This window comes from Gorilla gorilla, chromosome 5, assembly GCF_029281585.2.
Source record: "Gorilla gorilla gorilla isolate KB3781 chromosome 5, NHGRI_mGorGor1-v2.1_pri, whole genome shotgun sequence".
In the NCBI taxonomy this organism is placed as follows: domain Eukaryota; kingdom Metazoa; phylum Chordata; class Mammalia; order Primates; family Hominidae; genus Gorilla; species Gorilla gorilla.
In genome coordinates, this window is record NC_073229.2 from 153,827,039 (window position 1) to 153,850,966 (window position 23,928).

The 23,928-nt window shown below is 38.5% G+C and overlaps 1 protein-coding gene across 3 annotated transcripts in view; it reads right to left on the reverse strand.

The window, feature by feature from the left end:
- Positions 1 to 23,928, reverse strand: part of ARHGAP18 (Rho GTPase activating protein 18) — a 136,696-nt gene that overhangs the window by 62,312 nt on the left and 50,456 nt on the right. For 2 of the 3 annotated variants that reach the window (XM_004044668.4, XM_055391637.2), the window contains exons 2-3: positions 5,791 to 5,993; positions 2,376 to 2,611 (exon numbers count right to left, since the gene is read on the reverse strand). In XM_004044668.4, the coding sequence (XP_004044716.2) occupies positions 2,376 to 2,611; positions 5,791 to 5,993 (439 nt within the window). Of the gene's footprint in view, positions 1 to 2,375; positions 2,612 to 5,790; positions 5,994 to 18,480; positions 18,504 to 23,928 lie in introns of those variants that run through there. The other variant, XM_055391639.2, reaches the window with a different exon arrangement.

Consider the following 23,928-nt stretch of genomic DNA (forward strand, 5'->3'; position numbering starts at 1 on the left):
CTCCCCCTTTTCACTTCCTCTTAACTCCCTTAGTGAGGGTTCTCTAATTGGGAAGAAAATGTCATAATACTAAATTTCCTTACCATTCATTTTTCTTCAGCTGGAAACCTAGTCCAGTCCTTTAACACAAGTGGATATCCCAAATAACCACTGGGTGGTAAGCAAGTGCTTAATTTAAGCAAGTGCCTGGAGCAATTTAATGACCCCAAAACTCCTGTAAGATGGACTGGACTTGATTCGAAATTGGTCATGCAAAGAGAGTAGCAATCTGCAGCTAGAAGGGCTTTCTTGCAAGAATAAAATGTCTACAAAAAGCAAAAGAGTGTCTACATGACAGGAAGATACCTTAAATATAAACCCTTTCATTCCTTTTTTAAAATAAATAATCGTTCAATTTTTGTTATCTTTTATAGTGTAAATAGAATCTCATATTCAGGATGCTTAATGTCAGAATCATGTACAAAATGCAAATATACCAGGATAGAGACTGGTTAAAAGCATGTACTTCAAAGTCAAACAAATTTGGGTTTACTATCTACAGGACACTGAGCAAGTTACTTAAAATCTGGCCAGGTGTGGTGGCTCACACCTGTAATCCCAGCACTTTGGGAGGCTGAGGCAAGCAGATCACCTGAGATCAGGAGTTCAAGACCAGCCTGGCCAACATGGCGAGACCTTGTCTCTACTAAAAGTACAAAAAATTAGCTGGGCATGGTGGCGTGCGCCTGTAGTCCCAGCTACTCCGAAGCTGAGGCAGGAGAATTGCTTGAACCTGGGAGGTGGAGGTTGCAGTGAGCCGAGATTGCACTCAAGCCAGAATGTAAATCAACTTTGACCACAAGAACACCATCTAGATCTGCTGATTTTTTACCTTTTTTCTGGCAGCAAGACTTTTTTGATGAAAGAAAGAAGGATCATTTACACTCTGTGCAAGCTCCTGACGCCCTTATAGGTAAGTAATAGGCAATCCACCAACTGGCTTATTTGAGTAGCACTGATCTGAGCCACACAGTTCTTGTACTGTTTTGTTGTTGTTGTTGTTGTTGTTGTTGTTGTTGTTTTTTGAGATGGAGTCTCACTTTGTCACCCAGCCTGGAGTGCAGTGGCATGAACACAGCTCACTGCAGCCTCAACCTCCAGGGCTCAAGCAATCCTCTGGCCTCAGCCCCTCAAGTAGCTGGGTCTACAGGCACATGCCACCACACCCAGCTAATTCTTGCGCTTTTTGTAGAGATTGGGTTTTGCTATGTTGCCCAGGCTGGTCTCGAACTCTCCAGTTTCAGCCTCCCAAAGTGCTGGGATAACAGCTGTGAGCCACTACACCCAGCCTCTCAAACTTTTATCATGCCTTCTCTGATACCTCTCTTCATTCATCAATCCCACAGTCTCTACCAGACCCCACAGCTTTTATTAATAAGTTAATCACCTAGACAAATATTTACTCAATCTTTTGTGTGCTGTCACTGTGCTAAGGCTAGACACCTTAAAGTTTAACCTAAAGCTGCCTCCTTACATATCTTCCGTTCATCCTAAAGGGTTTCTCTGTATATAGTGAACTCTAACCTAACTGGATGTGTAAACAGACTGTAACCTACTTGTGTCAATCACCAAATTTTGACCAATCAAAGGTGGCCAACTGTTCAAACCATATTCAAAAAAGGCAAACACAAAGCTGTAACCAATCTCGCTGTTTCTGTACCTCACTTCCATTTTCTGTAGATCACTTTCCTTTCCCTGTCCATAAATCTTCTTTGACCACACGGTAGCACTGGAGTCTCTCTGAATGTGCTGTGATTCTGGGGGCTGCCCAATTTGCAAATCATTCTTTACCCAATTAAATTCTGTTAAATTTAATTTGTCTAAGGTCTTTCTTTTAACACCACAAAGGAGAAGTTACTTCATGTCTCAAAGTTCCTGCTTTGTAATTCAGCTGCAATTAGCTCCCTCACATTCTACTTCATCCATCCCCAAACCAGTCTAGGGAAAAATCAAATATTCCTACAAGCATTAATAGATAGGGAAGAATACCCTAATCCTACTTTTCTCTAAGTAACTGTTGGTAGTCATGTTGTCTGAGAAGCTGTCCCTGTCACCCCTAGTGGAGTTAAAGTCACTTGTAATGCTCCAAGGACACCCTCTTCTCCTAATACATGGATTATCATGCTGAATTTTAACTAGCTTTGTTTTCTGCCCCATCAGTATAACTTCCAGAAAGGCAGGAAGCAAGTCTCTCTTGTTTCCTGCAAGCATAGAGCTTTGGTGCCTGGCACAGAATAGGTGATCATTACGTTTTTAATCATTTGAATTAAACCAGATTGATCCAATTAATTGTAAGCAATTATTCCTTTGCCTTAACATCAAAAAAGAAAACCTACTGTTTCTTTCGATTCTCTCTGTTGAGCAAATATGTCTCTGACGTCAGGAATCTGGTACTGTTTGTTTTTTTTCCTCAAGGTCTGGGAGACCGTCTCTACTCGCTTCTGAACTGCTGCGGCCTGGGTCCGCGTCAATGTTGATAAAAACACCATGCTTTCCTGTGGATCTTCAGCAGACTCTCCGAAGAGATTGGATAAACCGGCCTCTTTAAGCCACTCTTCTTCCAATTCTCCCTCTAAGACAGTAGAGAAAAGTGGTACTTAAATCACAAAATATAACAACCTTTACATTTTTGTTACAAATTCTTACTAAAACTCTTCTATTGTAACCAAACCACAGTGCTAAGAATCATTATCTAAAACTTGGACAACTGCCATACACTCCAGCCACAATGACATCAAATTTTAGATTGATTTCATATATACTCAATTAAAATTTTTAAATGACTTCACATGTAATTAACCTCTATAACTTCCCTGCAGATTAACCCAGAGGATGATACTGTTCCCCTTCCAGAGATAAGCAAAGAATAAAAAGATAACTTACTTCCATCAAGTTACAGAAGGAAGTCAATGCTGGGGCTATATATTAAGCCCAGTTTCTTGGCTTAAATTCAGTACTACCTCAGAGTCCAACACTAATTTATGGAAAGCCTTGTTTTCTCTGTTCACTGTAGCTGACAGGAAGTGCAGCAAAGAAGTTAACAGCATCAGAACATTGGGAACTAATCAATTTCAAATTAATTTTTCTAATCTTCCAAGTCAGCACATCAGATTATGTATTTTTACAATGTTTTTTAAAAGCACAATATATCCAGCAAAAAAAGCTTATATAGGAAGATAATCAAACAACAATCAATTCAAAACACTGAAAGCAGGAAATATTCATGCAAATATTGTGTAAGATCTAATGAAAGTTATTTAAAAGCAGAAGGATAATTAGAATGGATTCTTTCCAACCATCATATTTATAGAGGAAAATAAAAGCAATGAATTGGGACACAAAAGACCTGGATCTGTACCCCATTTCTGCAACTTGATAGCCAAGTCTCTTTGGAAAAGTCACTTAGCCTCAAGTTGACTCTGTTTTCTGATCTGTAAACTAAAGCACACCTCTTCCAGCTATGCCATAACCAAAGGTGAGAATGTTATATGGAAGGAGCTCTGAAAAGCCCTGAGATAGACTGTATCACATGGTATAGCACCTAGTCCTACCTGTCTGTCTTTCTATACTATATAAACTTCTTGACGGCAGAAATCAAGTATTAATAACTTTGACTTCAAGAGACATAAGCCAGTGCTAGGCACTGTGCACACCAGACAACAAAAACAGTTTACTAGCATAAAAAGTAAGTCAGCAAGGCCGGGCATGGTGGCTCAGGCTTGTAATCCCAGCACTTTGGGAAGCTGAGGTGGGTGGATCACTTGAGGTCAGGAGTTCGAGACCAGCCTGGCCAACATGGTGAAACCCCCTCTCTACAAAAAATACAAAAATTAGCTGGGCATGGTAGTACATGCCTGTAATCCCAGCTACTAGGGAGGCTGAAGCAAGAGAATCTCTTGAACCTGGGAGGCGGAGGTTGCAATGAACCGAGATTGTGCCACTGTACTCCAGCCTGGGCAAGAGAGTGAGACTGTCTCAAAAAAAAAAAAAAAAAATTCAAACAAAAGTCAGCCATTATTATTTATGCTTTTAAAGTAGAACTCAGTATTGGTGTATAAAACCAGATTGCCAGAAAAAGAACCTGATATTGTTACACAACAAGGAAAATAAACAAGATTACTATGTAGAGTCATTTTTTCCATTAAAAAGTAGAAGTAAAACTTTAAAGTCTAAGAAAAGGTGTGGGCATGTAGAAAACATTCCCAATCTTCTTGATGATCACACAGTGCATAATAATCAATGACTCTAATTAGTATTGGAGACTTATCAAACAGCTAATGATATACTTCTATGTATCAGGCTTAAACGCTGCTTTCTCAAACATATTCTCTCCTTATTCAGCAGACTAGTACGCTACTTCCATCTTGAAACATGGAGAAAGAAAGGGTGAGAGATACTATTAATTATCACAAATAAGCTTGACTTTATCGGTATCATATTTGGGAAACAATGAGAGAAAAATAACAAGAAGTTAAAGAATAAGTTAACCGTAGTGTTCTTTTAGATCTAAGAAATTAAATTAAGAAAAAACCCCAAGTCTTCTTTTTAAATTAATGTTGGTAGATTTTTCAAGCAATGTGTAGCCAAGGAAAAAAATCTTATTTATATAGATTTTGCTACTTAATTAGATCCTAAGTCATTTAGTTAAGAAGTCATTGTGTTGAGAAGGAAGTCTCTATTAGTGGATCACAAAGCACTGACTGGGGCTCTCACATTTTGGCATTTATACATCAACTTATATAAACATACTTACAAATGTATAGATGGCACAAGGCATAGAAAGAAAACTAATACAACAGACAAGAGAATTGGACATGAAAAACTTAGCAACTGCTTGAATTTCAGAGATTAAAAGACACGGTACAAAAAAACTTTTAAGTAAAGTTTTACATGTTTCTCCCAGGATATCAAATATTATAGCAGAGAATGGGAAATACGGCTGGAAAGTGACTCTACAGAAATTATGCACCAAATACAAGAAAGAAGTAAATATGGAAGCTAAAAACGGTAATGCCACCATCTACTGTCCAACTCTATATTTTTAGATTAGTTGGCTAAACATGAGCCGTTGCATCCAATCTGGAGAACTATACTTTGAATGACAAAATAGCCAGGACCACAACAGGTCTTTGAAAACCACCCACAAAAATTGGCTTATGTGAATTTTCTTTCTAGAAAGGTCTTGGCTAGGAACAAGATAAATATTCTCAAATATATGAAAGGCTATCATGTACAAATAGAAGAGCCTTCTTCTGTTCGTCCCAAAGGCATAACTACAGCAAGAGAGTCAAAGTTAGAGGACAGCAGATTATAAATCAATAAAACAAAGATCAAAAGAACTCAAGCTGACTGACCACTGGAAAAACAGTCTCACTGCAAAGCAGTGCTCTTTCTATCACCATCTGCACTCACTAGAGACCAAATGACAATGTGGCTACCACATCACAGAAGAAATTTAAAGGGAGGTTAGATGGTTTCAAAGATGAAGTCTAACTCTAAAAAGCTATGATACAGTGAGCTTAGCCAACAACATTCCAGCCATATCTATGACTAAGCTAACTTACTTATGCCACTTGTATCTGGCAGTTGCATCCATAAATCTGCCTCAAACAAGTATTTTTCAAGTTGAAAGGCAGTATCCTTTTTTGGTGGTCCTAGCTTTAATTTTTTTTTTGTTCTCTTCCTTTCTATGCATTCATTTCCTATAAATACATATACAAACAACGAAAGCTTTATTTAGTTAGTTATTACCATCAGGCTCTTTGACAACAACCACCTCTTGATCTTCTTGGCTGTTTTCACTAGATTTCTTGATGTTTTCTAGTTCTATCCAATAGTCTTCCATAGATAGTTCATCCAAAGAATCCTGGGAAATTGATCGATCAAATGGAGGCTTCTCCATAACTTTGGTGGTGGTGCTTTCCTGGTTCATAGCGTACTGGCCATATCTGCGACTGTAAATTCAAAAGAACCCATGGTTTATTTTAGTACAAAAGGAAGCAGTATAATTTCTAAAACATCACAGCAACAAGCTGGAGAATTTATTAACTCCTTAAGTTTTCCTTAATAAAACTAAAGGAATATATATTTTGGAACTGTTTACTATGGATTATAATATGCTTGTAGAATAAACAGTTTCATGCTCCACAGAAAAGTATGGGGAAGTACAAATAGCAACATGGTAAATTATTTTTCCATTTACATTAAATGAAGACTCATTTTTCAAATATATTTTTTAGCGACAAGGTCTTGCTCTGTTGCCAAGGTTCGAGTGCACCAGTGTGACCACAGCTCACTTTAATTCCAAATTACTGGGCTCAAGTGATTTTCCCACCTCAGTCTCCTGAGTAGCTACTACTACAGGTATATACCATATTGCCCAGCTAATGTTTTTTTTTTTTTTTTGGCATACATGGGGTCTTGCTGTGTTGCCCAGGTTGGCCTGAAACTCCTGGCCTCAAGTGATCCTCAACCGATCCTCCCACCTCAACCTCCCAAAGCACTGAGATTAAAGGCATGAGCCACCACACCCAGGCATAAGACTCATTTAAACCTGAAACTTTGTTTTTAAAAAGCAACACATTAAATCTTGATTACAGACTATTAATTGGGAATGAATTTTATATAATTTTTGTGTTTATCATTTATATTCATAAACCAAACTTAGTCAACTCTTATACAGCAAATATCTTCAACCGATGAAGCACTATTTGAATTTCCATTTTATTTTTGAAATCAAAATATAAATAGTATGATTTAAGTTTGCTGTTATAATCTACTGTAGAAAGAAATTTCTAATCTTTATTTATAAATGGACCCATGATTTATATGTATTAAAAATTCAAAAATGGGGTAAAAACTCATTTATTAGCAATTCTGAATAGCTTGGAATTACCTCAAACATTTCTCTCTCAGATATTATCTATGAAGAATAAATTGAATAAATAAGAGTATTTGTATAACTTCAAGTAAACAGTGTTTTTTGTTATAATTCATATCTTACCTACTTCTAAAATTGAATTAAAGGAGCTTATAATAAAAATCTATATATAATAAAATGATTTTTTGTTTTATTATTATTTATAGAGAAGACCATGCCCGATTCCTTAAAAGAAGAAATTTTTCAGCTTTGATGCCTTTCCTTTATATACGGTTGATATGGTTTGGCTATGTCCCCACCCAAATCTCATCTTGAATTGTAGTACCCATAAGCCCCATGAGTCCTGGGGGGACCCAACAGGAGGTAATTTAATCATGGGGGCAGTTACTTTCATGCTGTTCTCGTGATAGTGAGTGAGTTGTCATGAGATCTGATGGTTTCATAAGGGGCTTTTCCCCTTTTGGCTTGTTACTTCTCCTTGTTGCCATCATGTGAATAAGGGTGTGTTTGCCTCCCTTTCTGCCATGATTTAAGTTTCCTGAGGCTTCCCCAGCCATACTGAACTGTGAGTCAATTAAACCTCTTTCCTTTACAAATTACCCAGCCTCAGGTATGTCTTTATAAGCAGCGTGAGAATGAACTAACAATAAATTTTTTTAAAGAATACAATTTGAGTGAGGACAATAGTTGAATAACTGTTTTGCTATTCTAATTTTCAGATTGCTTCTCTCAAGAAGGACTTCCAGGAAGTAATTCTTTGTTTGCCAGATTGGTTTTACTTACTGTACATATTGAAAATAATTTTAAAATTACAACAAAATAATAGTGTGTGAACATTCACATTTAAACTAACCTTTCCCAAAATTGTTTAAAATAGTAGGATTTTAATAGTACATAAGGGAGAGGGTCACTAAACTCTGGGCAAATCTATCCAGCAGCTTAATTCCAACTGGTTAGAAAAAGTCAAGGAACTTAATTGTTTATTGCTGCAAATAAACGCAGTATAACTGAGCACTTAGCTTTAATATGCTAATAAGCCAGTTTTATTCCTTTAAAGACGATTCTTCCTGCCTTGATTACAAACTTTATTAATGCAGGTTGCATACATGAATAAACAATCACTATACTCTCTCCCCAGTAGCAACACTGGGGTGGCGATGGGTGGGAATTAGGACAGGGGCCAACAAGCCTAAGTCTAGACATGTTTGTGAATCTCTTTCCTTAAGTCTCCATTGTTCACTGTTTGCCTTCTTCATCCCTTAATTCAAGGGGTACTTCCTCCTTCCCTGGCCTCAATCGTCCTGTTTACATCTCTGTATTCCACCTGGGTCCCCATATCCGGCCCCAATGGCCACTACATAGCCAGTATTTTTCTTGTAGAGTTTTCACTCCTGATTCTTAAATTAACATGTAAATGAGAAAGTCATCCCTCTCTTAAAAATAAAAAATATATATTTTTAAATTTCTGGTTCAGCAGCTCAACTTATCTGTATTGTTCATATTCCTTACTTCTGCCTTGCCAGGATAGCTAATGTTAATTTACAGATGACTGCCAGATTCATTTTTCGTATTGCATGTCAAATAGACAGATGCCTTATCCTTTTGTTTTCTCTCTCATAGTGTGAAATTGACCACCTTACTTCTGTCTCCTTTAACTCTTACCCCCCTGTGAGACCACAATAAGTACTGTAAACTGTGTGAAGTATAATGACTAATGCCAAATAACTGGGTTTATCTGCTCAAGGGAAAAAGGTGCAGTTGAACTAGAAGTCCATTAAGCCTTTCACTCCTGAAGGAATGTGTTTATTCTGGCAAGAATTTTCGAGTAAATTTCCATTAAGATAGCATGTGCAGAAAAATGCAAGGTCATTGAGTAACACCATTGTTACATAAATACACCATCTATATCAAGCCTTGCTTTCAAAACATGCATAAGGCAAAAATTGAATAGCTTAGTGCTGATGAATTGACTCAATATTTTGACTTTAATAAGATTCAGAAGCTGAATAGGTTTGTGATAACCTAAAAATACTGAGTCATGGAAAGGAGGAATTTTCTTTTTCTTTTGTCCGTATTTTTTTTTTTTTTTGATCACTGGTAAATACTGCAAGAACACATTTTCATTTTTAAATAAGAGGGGATGAGGAGTGGGAAGGAGACAGCCATTCAGTAATAGACTACCCTCCTTGGTCAACCTGCCACGTATTTTTTAATTTGTCTAAAAATGTAAGTGAACATTCCTTCAGTTTACATCAATGAACATGTTGTGTTACTTCTTTTCTTTGTAGAATATATTCTACTTTTGTACTTCAGACAGACAGTGACTAAAAGTCTGGACCTTCCTAAAACTGTTCTGCTAAGAGGCCAGTTAACTGGTTTCCTCTTTTCTGTTTTTAGGAGTATGTTATATGATATCATGTTCCTTCTGCAAATGGGGTTCAAAAACATAAAGCAACATCTGCTAGATGTAATGAAGTACAAAGCAGAAATATTTTATATTTCCAAAAGATCCAAGTTGACACATGGTGTTGAAATCAAAGAAACACACAGTTTATACCACAGGCAACTACCAGTGACCCCTACCTGACTTTCTAGCAAGTAATTATTCCAAGTTCCTTCCTCCTCCCTCTCCCTCCAGAATTCTGTGTGCTAATTGTGCCATGGATATGCTTCAGAAGCTCCCGCATTTCTCACCTTTTACAACTATAATGACAGAACTAGACGCTGTCCTCTAAAGGAAGTTGCCAGAGTTGCTCTATAAAGAATCGCTTCCTAGCTTGCTGTACAAGTCACACTCTTTCCAATACACCAGAGTATAATCATTTTGCCTTTTTTACCATGAACACTCACATCATAAGCAAATATTCACTTTACAGACCCTGATGGGCCTTCCTGGAATCTTCTTTTCTATCTTGCTAGCATGTCCTCCATGCTCTGTTTACAAAAATGAGGGTTTTGTTTTGTTGTATTTTCCCAAGGTATATGCTATCCATTTTCCCGTGATACATTTTCCACCTGGTCAGTGAATTTCAAAGGCACTGATATCGTTCAGGGTATGAGTAATAATGCCTGTTATTTATTTTGTCATAGCAAATATTAAACTGGTCTGACATTTTTTCTTTACAAAGAGGTGGGGGTTGCCATTGATTATACTGAGGTCAGCTAGAAGATTGATGATTTATTCTGCTATCAATGCAGTCAGCTCAGTCAGCAAAATGAAATGGAAACATATGGAACTGGGAGTCTAAGTACCAAATGATTCCAGCTCTACTTAACTGCAATCTTTGGTAAATCACTCACTTTCTCTACTCCTCACTTTTCCTATCTAAAAAATGGGAAGAACAACAATGGCCTTGCTTGGTTTGTTTGTTGTGAAAAATCTTACTGAAGTGCCTCATAGGTAACCATGAAAAAGGTCCCCTAGGTAAATTTGTGCTGTACTAACTGCCCCTCCCACTGTTTAATAAGGTCCAGAGGAATCACATATCCTGTAGAATATTCTCAAGCTTTGTGGTCTCAGGACTCCTTTACACACTTAAGATTGTTCTAAGACCCTCAAAGAGCTTTGGCTTATGTAGGTGATATCTACTGATATTTATAATATTAAATGCAGAAACAAAAAATTTTAAATGCTATTCACTTAAGAATAAACATCTTCACATAGATAACATTAAAAAGGCTATTTTTCAAATAAAAATAGTGAGATGAGTAGCACTGTCTTATATTTTTGAAACTACCTTTAATGTCAAGCTTAATAGAAGACATCTGGATTCTTACATCTGCTTCTGCGTTCAATCTTTTACAATATTACAGTTCATGTCGTCTCTGGGAAACTCCACTGTATTCTCATGAGAGAGTGAGAGTGAAAGAGGCAAATAACATCTTAGCGTTATTATGAAAACAGTTTTACTCTCCTAGACACCTGAAAGGGTCTGGAGAGCCTCAGGTGTTCCCAGACCACGCTTTGAAAACCACTGTTTTAAGAATTCTCAAAAACAACACATAATGGGTCTGAAAGTGCACATTTCAATTCTATGGGCAAAACTCCAGAAAGCCCTCTGAGAGAAACAGACTTGCTTTCCTAGTGACTGGACCTATTTCTTTGTTTTTGTTTAGTTCTGTATCTTTTCACAAAAACTGGGACTTATTCCAATATATCCATATTTAATTTATACTATAATGACAAAGAATTAAAACGTCTTTAAAAAAACCCTCCCTCGCCAATATTGTTAATCATTTGCTGGTGTCCATTATGTGTAAGGGGCAGAAGTTCTCTCTGGGCATCCCCTTTTGGCCAGTATATTTGAAAATTGCCTTAATGTGCCTTTGTCATCCCTACCACCCTCTACCTAAAACCCCTTCAGGGCAGATTTATTTGTAAGTAGGATGTTTCTTCTGAGCTCGTATATTTAACTATCTGGTCCCTTCTACCTTGTGTTCCCTACCCTGTTAAAAGTCCTATCGTGATGCTTTCTATCCAGTCTGTCTCCTGATTCTGACCCTTCGAGGCATTTTTGTGCCCCAAAGTCAGCTTTCTTGAAGACCTCTGATCCTAGCACCTGTTTTGTTTTGTTTTCTTATAAGATCCTTTCTAAAAAGGATATACTTTCTTTCATGTTCCCTATCCCACTTTTATTTCCATGCAGGACAAGAAGTGACTGAGTTGGGATATACATACAGTATAAGACAGAAGAATAAAATTTATTTTTGTTTTGGCTTTGTTCTGTTTTAATGTGTAAAAAAAAAAAAAAGGCAGTGGGGTGGGGGTTCTTCCTCAGATCATGACTTATAAACCATAATGACTAAGAATATTTTAGAAGAAGCCATATGTATTGAAGTGTAAACATTAGAATGCTATTGCACCTCAGAGATTTAAACCTATCCCATTATTTTCTAGATGAGATAATGAGGCCTCAAGGTTAAATCTTCCCCAATTTTACCCAGCAAAGGGGTGATAGAATCGAGATTAATGCCCTCATTTCTTCTTCAGTGGTCACTTTAATATGTCAAACAGACTAAAAAGGGTAGGATTTACTTTGTTTTCCCCAGATTCATCAATCTTTCTGAGTTTGTATTGCGTATAGCCAAGGCAAAAGTAATCTTGTTGACACAGTCTATAATTTGCACTTTCAAATGACCATTACACTTATCAAGAAAAAAATACATTTAAAAATCAAACCATATTTTTTTAAAAAGGATGAGAATTATTTTCCAATGCACTTTTTTTTTTAATTTTTCAATTTTTTTGTTTTTTTGAGATGGGGTCTCGCTGTGTCTCCCAGGCCGAAGTGCAGTAGCACAATCATAGCTCACTGCAGCCTCAAGCTCCTGGGCTCAAGCGATCCTCCCAACTTAGCCTCCCGGAGTAGGTGGGACTACAGGCACACACCACTTCACCTGGCTAACTTTTTGTAGAGACAGAGTCTCCTTGTATTGCCAAGGCTGGTCTGGAACTCCTGGCCTCAGGCAATCCTCCTGTCTCAGCCTCCCAAAGTGTTGGGATTACAGGTGTAAGCCAATGTGCCTGTTCAGTGCACTTTCTAAAATATGGTTTGTGGCCAGGCACAGTGGCTCACACTTGTAATCCCACCACTTTGGGAGGCTGAGGTGGGAACAGTGCTTGAGCCCAGAAGTTCAAGACCAGCCTGGGCAACTAATAAGACACCCATCTCTATTTAAAAAAAAAAAAAAAAAAATTGTGTCATGCTGGGCATAACTTTATTCTGTTTTTTAAGAAACGTTGTTTTGTAAATTTTGAAATTTTAAAATTTAATACTGTGTCTTTACATTATCTCTATGTTAGAAAAAAAAAAGCATGTTTCTCATGTGTAGATTTCTCTCTTTCATTTCAGCAGCGATATTAAAGAACTACTGGAATCACTACCATGGTGAGATGGTAAAGCTATTAATACTGTGTAATGGCCCTGTCCATCAGAATACGCTGAATTTGAATGACTATGAAGAGCTGCAGCCTACGAATGACCCAAGTCATTTTTACCCCTTCGAAGAGAATGCCTACTGTTGTTTAGCTAAAAGCAGTCATTATTAGAAGTGGCTCTGACATCCAGGAAAGAAGAACACTGATAATGCCTGAAGGCAGTAAGAAGTTGATTAGAAAGCAATACCACATCACTCACCCCACACACACCCATGCAACCATCAGAACCCAGAGAAAGAATCTAATCTCTTCTATCTGACTCAAATGCTATAGTCTTAAGGATGTACTGAATTTCACATAAACTTACTTCTTTTCCTCTTTGCATTATCTTACCCTTTTCATTTTGGGAAAAACAATGAAATTTACTTATTTCTTTCAGCTTTCCTTTTCTTTAAAAATAAAAGTCGCGGCCAGGTGCGGTGGCTCAAACCTATAATCCCAGCACTTCGGGAGGCCGAGGCGGGCAGATCACGAGGTCAGGAGATTGAGATCAGCCTGGCCAACATGGCGAAACCTCGTCTCTATTAAAAATACAAAAATTAGCTGGGTGTAGTGGCGCACGCCTGTAGTCCCAGCTACTCCGGAGGCTGAGGCAGGAGAATTGCTGGAACCCGGGAGGCAGAGGTTGCAGTGAGCCGAGATCACGCCACTGCACTCCAGCCTGGCAACAGAACAAGACTCTGTCTCCAAAAAAAAAAAAAAAAAAAAGTCACTTAACATCTTGTATAGTGCTTTATAGTTTTTCATGTTCACCCACTTTTTGCTTTGTTTTTTGCTACTCACTTTTGACAGTGGGTAGAAAAGAAAAAAAAAAATCCTCAGCAGAACAATAAGCAAATGACCTGATTATCCTGTTTATGTCACATTACCTAAGCAAAACTGAGAAGAGAAGCCCATTAATGACACTGTTAAGAGCTAGCTTTGGAAACTTGGCTTTATCACTTTTAGAGAAATATATTACACAACCAATTCATAGGTGCTGGGTTTTTTGTTTGTTATTTATCGTTGCGGCTTTCACTCTACTTCTTCTTGTTTTTTTTTTTTTTTTTTGAGATGGAGTTCCACTCTTGTTGCCCAGGCTGGAGTGCAATGGCGTGATCTCGGCTCACCGCAACCTCCACCTCCCGGGTTCAAGTGATTCTCCTGCCTCAGTCTCCCAAGTAGCTTAGATTACACATATGTGCCACCACACCTGGCTAATTATTATTATTATTTTTTTTTGTATTTTTAGTAGAGACAGGGTTTCTCCATGTTGGTCAGGCTGGTCTCGAACGCCCGACCTCTGGTGATCTGCCCACCTAGGCCTCCCAAAGTGCTGAGATTACAGGCGTGAGTCACCACACCTCACCTCACTCTACTTCTTGACATCACTAAAAGAATAAGGACATAGTAACCACCACCAGGTCTGGTAGAAAGAAGGGAGGGAAGGCCTAGAAAGAAACAAATATGGGAAAGGCAGGAGACAGCTGAGGCAGGTTTCAAAAATTCACTTCCTTTTTAGATACAGACACAAGGAACATATATGGGAAAATAGTAGACTATCACTGGCCAGACACAGGTTTCTTGCTTTAGAGCTCTGGTTCTGGGTAGAAGTGAGATCTTCTTTGTTCCTGAGCTTGCCAAATCTCTCAGGAAGCAGTTTTTCCTCCTCAATTGGAGATACAACTCAACAAGTAGCCAAATGGGAACCTGGGATTTTAATGTCAAAATCATCTTCCAAGACAAGGATGAAGGTATCTGTGGTGGGACTTTGACATAAAAATCTCAGGATCTTGGAATATTAGTTCAAAGCATATCCACTTCATTCAATTATCTGTCACCATGACTTGCATCCACCTGATACCCTGGACCTGATGTTCTTTCTCCAGGACCCTCTATCTTTTTCTTATTCTGCCCAGCTGTAGAGCCACCTGGAAATTAAACACCAGTAGCTACCTTTCACTTGGAGCATAGGCTCTCCAGTTTAATCTGTTTTCCAGCTGTCATTACTCAATTTCATATCTCAGTACCTTTCTCTGTGGGGCTGGAATAAGCTTGCTTCTGCAGCCTCCCCACATCCCTTACCACATCCTACGCTGTGATGATCTGCTTGTGCGTGTGTCCCCACCATTAAATTATGTGTTCCTTGGGGGCAAGAATCCATGTTTCTTTTTTCTTTTTTTTCCTCTTAGTATCCCTGGCTTCGAGCAAACTGCCATAGCAGATGTTGGTGAACTGTTCAATTATTAAAGTACTACTGCCTCTGAAATAATTTCTAAGGCATTTCTTATTTAATTGCACAAAACTACAAAGAAGTAAGAGAGAGGGGTGAAAAGTAGATAGTAAAGAAATCAGTCATTAGGAAACTCTAAAATTAATAAGGTAAATGTTCTATGTCTCCATGATGTTACTTGTGGATGTTTAGTCTACAAGTAGGTTTCCTAAAGGAAACAGAAACATACAAAAGGAAGGGCTGTGGTTGCATATGAGATTGTAACTAATATTAAATTATAAACAAGTTTCGGCTTAGAGTTTTTTTAAGCACACATTCCATAATTCCATTCATCACCTTAATCTTTAAAACAAATAAATATTTACTGAATGCCTTACTCTCTGGTTGGGTGCCTTATCACAGATGTTGCTTTAACCAAGCTCTTCACACATTTAGTGTGAGGTAGATGACAAAAGACACCAGCACCAGTGATGGGTGGAATTTTCCAGTTCCTCACTGAACTAGTGGCCCAGACAACTCTTTCCAGCATAGGCCTCCAGGTCATGGCCTTTACTTCAGGACTGTCCCTAACACTCCTCAGGCCCTGCGGTGGTTCACCATTCCTTCTTCAGTAAGAATTTCATCTCCTCTCTGCCACTGTTATCCACTTGTTCTCAAGTCATCCCCTGCTCAATCATTTCCTGAGATTTAGACCAATAATTTGAAGTTAACATCTATAGCTCCTTGCTCTGGCCTAAATGCTACTTATTCCCCACCAAATTCATGTACTGAAATCCTAACTCTCAAGGAGATGCTATTAGAAAATGGAACCCTTAGGGAGGGGATTTGTGCTCTTATAAAGGAGGCCCCAGACGGCAGCCTCGCCTCTTCCACAATGTGAAGGACATGGTGAGAAGGTGCCATCCGTGAGAAAGCCAGCCCTTCCAGACACCCAATCCACCAGCCCTTTGATCTTGAACTTTCCAGTTTCTGAAACTGTAAGAAATACATTTCTGTTGTTTATAGGCCACCTAGTTTATGGCATTTTGTTGCAACAGCACAAACAGACTGAGACACCCTTCCTGGCATCCCTGCCCCTCCCCTGGTCTGTTTCTCAAGTTCTCCAGGGTTTGCCTGAAGCCCCCTCGCAGTCCATTATTAAAGTTGTTCTTTCCCAAGATGGAGGCCAGCTTCCTCAGAACAACTGTCTAGTACTCAGTTCTTGTTTCACAGCAATCATGTAGCTTTAGAGGTAGTGATCACATCTAAATTTTTGTCAACCTTTACCCATTCATTTTTATTGTTCTCGCCAAATCAAATTTTTCACCTTTTCAGTTTCAAAGCTGTGCTCCTGTTTCCTTTCTGAGAAATCTATCAAGTTCTGAAGACATTTTCAGGGATGAAATGAAGAAAGATTCACTAGTGAAGATTAAAGGTTTTTCCACCTCCCCTCATATTCTTGAACTGGTCATTCAAAATTCCCCCATCATAATTTCTATTAGTTCAGAATCTCATCACTACAGTTTGCCAACACACCTTAAACATGCAATAATACAGATAAATTTACACCAAGATACAAATTCCCTCACATACAAGACTTAATATACTTCAAGATCTGGGATCCAAGAAAAGTATTTAAATATCATCCAGGAATTTCATTTTGGCTGCTGACTGACTACAGATTTATAAATTATAATGCTCTGATATCCCTTCAGTTCATAAAAAGTTGCTATTGATTCATAATACCTGTCATGATATAAGCACTAACAAAATACTTGTTGACATAACACAAAATTATAAACAATGTTTTGAAATTTAATGTTAGAATAGTACTGAATATAATCGTAGTTTTCCTTATTTCCTATAGCAAATATATTGCCCTTCAGTAGGACTTTCATATAACTTTCCATGCTAATAAAAACATCAACACAAGGCAATGGTGAATTTAAAAAAAAAATCTGATAATAACGAAAGCTACATACACACCATATTATGAAAGAGACATGGGCATTATTATTAAACTCTTCTCAGTTCTTTGTGATTATCCACTGCAATAAGGTAGAGAAATCATCTCATATCTCAATGAGAGTAGGGGAGTATAAAACCAACATTCCACCAGCCAGCAAAAGAAAAAACACAGACAAACACTGGATGAAAATATTAAAAGTGAAAGGAGATTTGTGTTTATGTTAGAAAATATAAATGGAGAAGATATTTATAAAGTAATGTTGGTAAATAGTAATAGAACAATTAAAAACAGCAGCACTTCGTGGTAAATACCTAGATAGGAAAAAAGAAAACTGCTTCCTTTATGCTATAACTGTAATTTTATGAGTAGCTCAAAATCAACTTCAAACATTACAATGCTCCACTGGTAAGTATGGAAGGCCGGGAAGTGTTTTTATATGCAAGGTACTAAAAGTCAGCTCTACTAGGGGGACAGAGAGGATGGAGAAATAACTTCCAGCCAAGCAAATAATTTAGCCAAGCTTAGAAACAATTCATTTATGTTTTCTACTAAATGTCTTCAGCAGTCAGTAACAAAGTAGAATATGTGAATACTACTACAAAACAATCTTTCTTAAGTGAGATTATCTAAAGCCACTTTTTTCTTAGCATGTTTGAAATGCTGAGCCCATGACAGATGTGAATGCAAGCAGCCTAAAAGATACATGAAATATAAAACAAGAACTAAAGACAATTTCCACATGCAAAAAGCTACTTGTGGGTTAGGGCAGGGAATTTAACCTTAACATTTGAAGAAAAAAAAAAAAATCCGACTCACCAGCCTGGGCAACAGAGTGAGACATTGTCTCTACAAAAAATAAAACAATTAGCCAGGCACAGTGGCATGTGACTGTAGTCCCAGCTACTCAGGAGGCTGAGGTGAGAGGATCCCTTGAGCCCAGAAGTTCAAGGCTACAGTGAGCTATGATCATATCACAGCCCTTCAGCCTGGGTGACGGAGCGAGACCCTGTCTGGAAAAACATACACACACACACAACTCACAAAAACAAGCATTTTCAGTAAAAGCCACTGAGCTTTGTTTAGAGGATAGGAACAGAGCTCATAGGGCAGTGAGGCCTAATATGAATATGAGGGACGGACAAAGGTTTTACAGGAAGGGATTGTGGGAACCTGAAAAAGGTGAGGGGAGGAGAGGTAGATGGTAGAGAAAAACACTTTTAATAAGGAAGCACAGTTAATGCCATTCTTGTGCAATGCCACATCATCTAGCACAATATGGGCATACTGAGCTCCAGCAAATGCCACCCACAGACACATCAAATTCTAGGCGGATTAAACCCCACAAGCTGGAAGTTTATGACCCTGTCCTAGCTTAATTTCTGTCCTGATCCTTAAGAAATATCTCTACTTTCCAACCCTTAGTCTCGGGCTCATTACCAGGCTTACACTAGCCTACTGCTTACCTGTTTTTCACATGGAGTAGCAAAATTCCCACTTAACCAAAAGCAATATGGCCATCAGGTTCCAAAATGTCATTCCCTGTGGGGATCTGAAACAGCTGAAGAAGAGCGTAAGTAGTTCATGGCCTCAAGCATTGCCCCGCTAGCTACAGCCAACGCTGTCTTGGCACTCTATAGAAAGCTGATTCTGTATCAGTGTCCCATTCAAGGACTTCTGCCTCTAGTCTTCCATTTCCATCCCTCTGGTTCTCCTCTACTTTTCCCATTGCTATACACCTGGATTCTCCTCTCTGCCCAGTTCCTATAAAGAAATGATCCAAGTTGACTGATTTCTACTTCTCCCCAAAATGCTGTCTGCTACATCACTTTCCTGAGCCCTAAATTCTGCACCGGCCAAGGCTCCCAGGACCTCGACTGAACCTCAGCAGAGGTCTGAGCTACCCATGCCCCTGCTTGTCAGGAAAGAGAGGTGGAAGAAAGAACTGTTGTGCCAGAAATCCATCACTTCAGAAGAGATTAGTTAATGAGCTATTGAACGGAAAAGAGAGGCTCGGCCGGGTGCGGTGGCTCACGCCTGTAAGCCCAGCACTTTGGGAGGCCAGGGCGGGCGGATCACCTGAGCTCGGGAGTTCGAGACCAGCCTGACCAACATGAAGAAACCCCATCTCTACTAAAATACAAAATTAGCCAGGCGTGGTGGTGCATGCCTGTAATCCCGGCTACTCGGGAGGCTGAGGCAGGAGAATTGCTTGAACCTGGGAGACGGAGGTTGCGGTGAGCTGAGATCATGCCATTGCACTCCAGCCTGGGTGACAAGAGCAAAACTCTCTCAAAAAAAAAAAAAAAAAAGAAGAAGAAAAGAAAAGAAAACAGAGCCTGTAGAGACCATAAAGTTATAAAAGATGATGAAAGGATTAAGAGCATGTAATATCCTCCAGGGCAGAAGTCAGTATTTATGCTGTATCACAGCCATGGAAGCCACTGTAGACGACAGCATCAAAAATAGAACTTCCTTTACCATCTTGCCAGGATAAGTCTACAGAAAGATCAAGGTTGTCAGATACTCTAAGGTAAAGATCAAAGACTTAGAACTTTTTCTTGTTCTTTTTTTTTTAACTCAGGTGTTTGAGGGCCAATTGTTAAAGGCTCTTACCTCATGAATGACTTCAGTTATTTGCAAAAGCCAGTTCCGTAAAGTAAAATGCACAGTTTTTATAAGAGAAATATTGTTAAACTCTAAGCATACTTTCATACGCCAACCAATGTAATAGAGAAATGCTAATTTCTTAATGCAATAGTTTTATGAATACAGTTTTACTGGACAATGCCTACATTTATTCATTGGTCTTCTCTCATTACAGATATTACTCAGAATTATGTACTTAGGTTTTATTATAAAAATCATTGCAGTTATGGTTTTAAAAGGAACTTCACCCACATAATATACATTTTCCATTTCAAGTAACACAGGAGACACTGAAAAAAACAGTGAAACTGGAATGAAGCCAACACTTCAATGTTTTGATGGAGTGATACTATAGAACTTGAGTTCTTGCTTGTTAATAATAAACAGATCACTAAAGCTGTGATTCACACATTCATTCAACAACTACTGACTCCCTATTAATTGCAAGGCAACTATACATGCTGATGTTTGAAGTCCAAAGAAGCACAGGGCTTTACCGCTGATCTCTGAATCTACATTTTGATAGAGGAGATAAAATATGTAGAGAAACAGTAATACAGGGCAGCCTGGCTTCACACCATATGAGTGGGACAAACAACAGGTGTTGCAGTGCTCACTGCCAGTTAAACGTAGGCAAGGACAAGATGCCAAAAAGTGCTTTAAAATGTCAGTAGCACAGTAGGCCAGGTGCGGTGGCTCATGCCTGTAATCCCAGCACTTTGGGAGGCCCAGGCAGTGGATCACAAGGTCAGGAGTTCAAGGCCAGCTAGGCCAATATGGTGAAACTCCGTCTCTACTAAAAATACAAAAGTTAGCTGGGCATGGTGGTGCGTGCCTATAATCCCAGCTACTCGGGAAGCTGAGGCAGAAGAATCACTTGAAGAACCTGGGAGGCGGAGGTTGCAGTGAGCCGAGATCGCGCCACTGCACTCCAGCCTGGGCGACAAAGCGAGATTCCGTCTCAAAAAAATAATAAAAAATAAAAAAAAAGTCAATAGCACAGTAAGAGGAGGTGAGAAGGGAGATTCCAGTCTTTTGCTATGCCTCATTTTAATGTAATAAAGCTCTCCCAGAGCCAACAGTGTCTTCCTGTTGTTTGATTCAATTTTGTTTCCCTCTAACTTAAGCCCATTTCCTCTGAGCAAATAAAGAAGTAATCAGTGTCCTCTTTATATTAATCCCCTCCTGGGAAAAGTTTAAGGCAGTCCTTTATTATACCTTGAGTTGGCCAATGAGTTTTATTCCTTTACTTTTTTCCCCTGTATTTTAAAAAGCAATGTCTTATAAATACAACCTGAAGTACACATTCTTATTGACATCCAAATCATGAAGTACCTACAGATAATAGCATATCATCTTTGTTCTGAAATGTTTCCATTGGGCCTTTTTCAGATTGGCTCTTACTCTGCAAATGAAAGCTCCAAGTTGACATTAATTTTAGAAACAGGTACATATTTAGGCCCAGGTGGGAAGTCCTTGGCACAGACACCAAAGTTAAAAGCCTAATCATAAATGTTTTTTGCTTCCTGAGGAAATTAGCACTGTTATTAATTGCTTTCCATGGTTCTCGTTTCTTTTTAAGAAAGGCTTTGCTGATCATTTGCATTAATATTATGCTAATAAAAGGGGATAGTAACTAGTTTAGTCTCTTCAGTAACTACAGATCAAAGAGAGGTAATTTGCATGTTTTCTTAATTGGAGTGAGCTGGCATTTTACACACTCATTGTCACCATTTTTGAAATTAAAAAAAAAAAAAAAACTTAATACATGTTGGGCCAGACTGGACAGGAGTAATTTCTCCAATGGAATCATCTAAACTCAAGTATTTCAAGAGACATTTTGCTTCTAAGCATGAATCCCAAATGACAAGGATGAGTATTCAAACACAGGGCAACCATCTGCATCGCAAAATACATTTCAGTTCCTCTCTGCAGAAGGAATTCATTTACTGTGGAAGGCCATTCACTTCCACTTCTGAGTGCTTATTCCTCAAAAAGCTTCCAAGTATTGTGAGAACAATGATTAAAAGAGGATCTTTCCATCTGTGCTGCATTAGGCTGCAACACAGACCCTCCTGCAGAAACAGTTTTTGCATAATTCATTATGCCATTTTAAACCCTAATCAGTGAATTGGAATAAGCGATGGAGTATGCATGACAGAAAAGAGACCGACATTTATTAGCTGCCTCCTAAGCATTCACCTAATCCTTACTTTGGGCTATTGCTCCATGAATCATAGTATATGGTCACTCATCTTATCTCCAATAGGTTCTTATTCCCACCTGAAGTGTTGTCATCATTTTTAGCCCATACTAATGTCTCCAGAAAAAGTGTTTCTTACACCATTATCACTGTATAGTGTGGGAAGGAACTACTACTGGAAGAGAGAAGGTGGCATATCTTCAGGTCTACTGTTCTCCGTGTGAGCATGGCTGATACATCCTACAAGAAACATCCTACAAAAGGAATGACAATATCTTGTCTCTTCTCCTTCTAAAAATCATATAGCAGTAACTTGTTAGTAGTGATTTTTCACCTATAAAGCCATAATTTCACCTGCCACTTTGCCTTGGAAGTGGCAAGCAAGGACCTCTCTGGGTCCCAACTTACACCTCAACCACAGAATCTTTGTCTTGATTTTGTTATTTGGAGATCTGTTTAAGGATGCACTGGAAAAGAATTTTATGATTACAAAAAAATTAAAATAAAATTGCCTTAGGCACCTCAAATGAAAAAAAAAACATAAAAGTGATAGAATCCTTAAGCTTTAAACACTGAAAAACTGATTAAGCAGAAGGTATCAATGATGGCATGCAATGTGTATAATTTTAAATCAGCAAAATTAGTGAAAAACTGTGTGGACATCAGGGTTGAGGATGAGGACAAATCTTATGCTAAAATTTTTCACTTTCCATTTCTCATCCCCTAGGTCATGGTAAAAAGAAAAACAATATATTTTGAGTTTTCTATTTATAGGTAACAGTAACATCTGACATATGATAAAGTTCTTCAGTTTGGTGATTCAGTAAGAATCAAGAGAATCATCTCAAAAACACAACTTGAACTGAGTTCACTGGTAGAGTCTTCACTGAAACAAATTTAAAGTCAGTAACTCATAAGAATTGAAAACAACTAAACATCACTTTATGGAATCTTAAAAAGCACAATTGTGGGGGTAATGGGAAACCTTCCGGAGGTGATTCAAATATGAGAAATAAATTGATATTTTAGAACAGTGCTGGCCAATAGAAATAAAAGGTGAGGACGAAAGTTATTTAATTTTTTTTTAGTAAACTACATTTACAAAAGTGAAAAGCAGATCAAATTAATGTTAATTTTAACCCACGCAATATACACCAAATATCGTCACTGCAACATGTAATAAATATGGCAATTATTAATGAAATCCTTTTTATTCCATTCTATGTCTTTGAAATCCTGCACATAATTTGCACTTCCATCATAACTAAATTTGGAGCAGACAGTCCAAGTGTTCAATGACCACAGGTTGCTGATGACTACTGTCTTGACAGGGTAGCTTTAGAATGAATGAGGCAGTAGGCAGGTTCTCCTCGTAGAGCCCAGCAGATACAATTGCTGTCATTCCTTCTCACTGCTAACATGTACAAGTTAATGCCTGTTTATCTACAAAATATTTGTTTTCTCATTGACTCAGCAAATATTCAGAGAAAACCTACTTTATTCCACACTACGCCAAACTATGGAACGCAGGTGTACTTCAGACAAGATAGGCCTAGAACTTTTTTTTTTTTTTTTTTTTTTTTTTAATTTTTATTTTGAGGCAGAGTCTCACTGTCACCCAGGCTGGAGTGCAATGACGCAATCTCGGCTCACTGCAACCTCCACCTCCTGGGTTCAAGTGATTCTCCTGCCTCAGCCTCTGTAGTAGCCAGGATTACAGGCACTCGCCACCACACCCTAGCTAATCTTTTTTGTATTTTTTAGTAGAGATGGGGTTTTGGCATGTCGGCCAGGCTGGTCTTGAACTCTTGGTCTCCCAAAGTACTGGGATTATAGGTGTGAGCCACCATGCCCGGCCTGGGCCTAGAATTTAGAAGGCAACAAAGACATGTGCAACTCCATATCCTAAGTGGTAAGTGCTATGGAAGCACATATTAGGGAAGTCACAAGCTCTAGTGAAGGGATCCGTTGAAGGCTCCACAGAAGAGTGACATGAGCTGGAGGTTGAGTAGGAGTCTACCAGGTAGAACGTGATGAGAAAGGCCTTCAAGGCATGGCAACC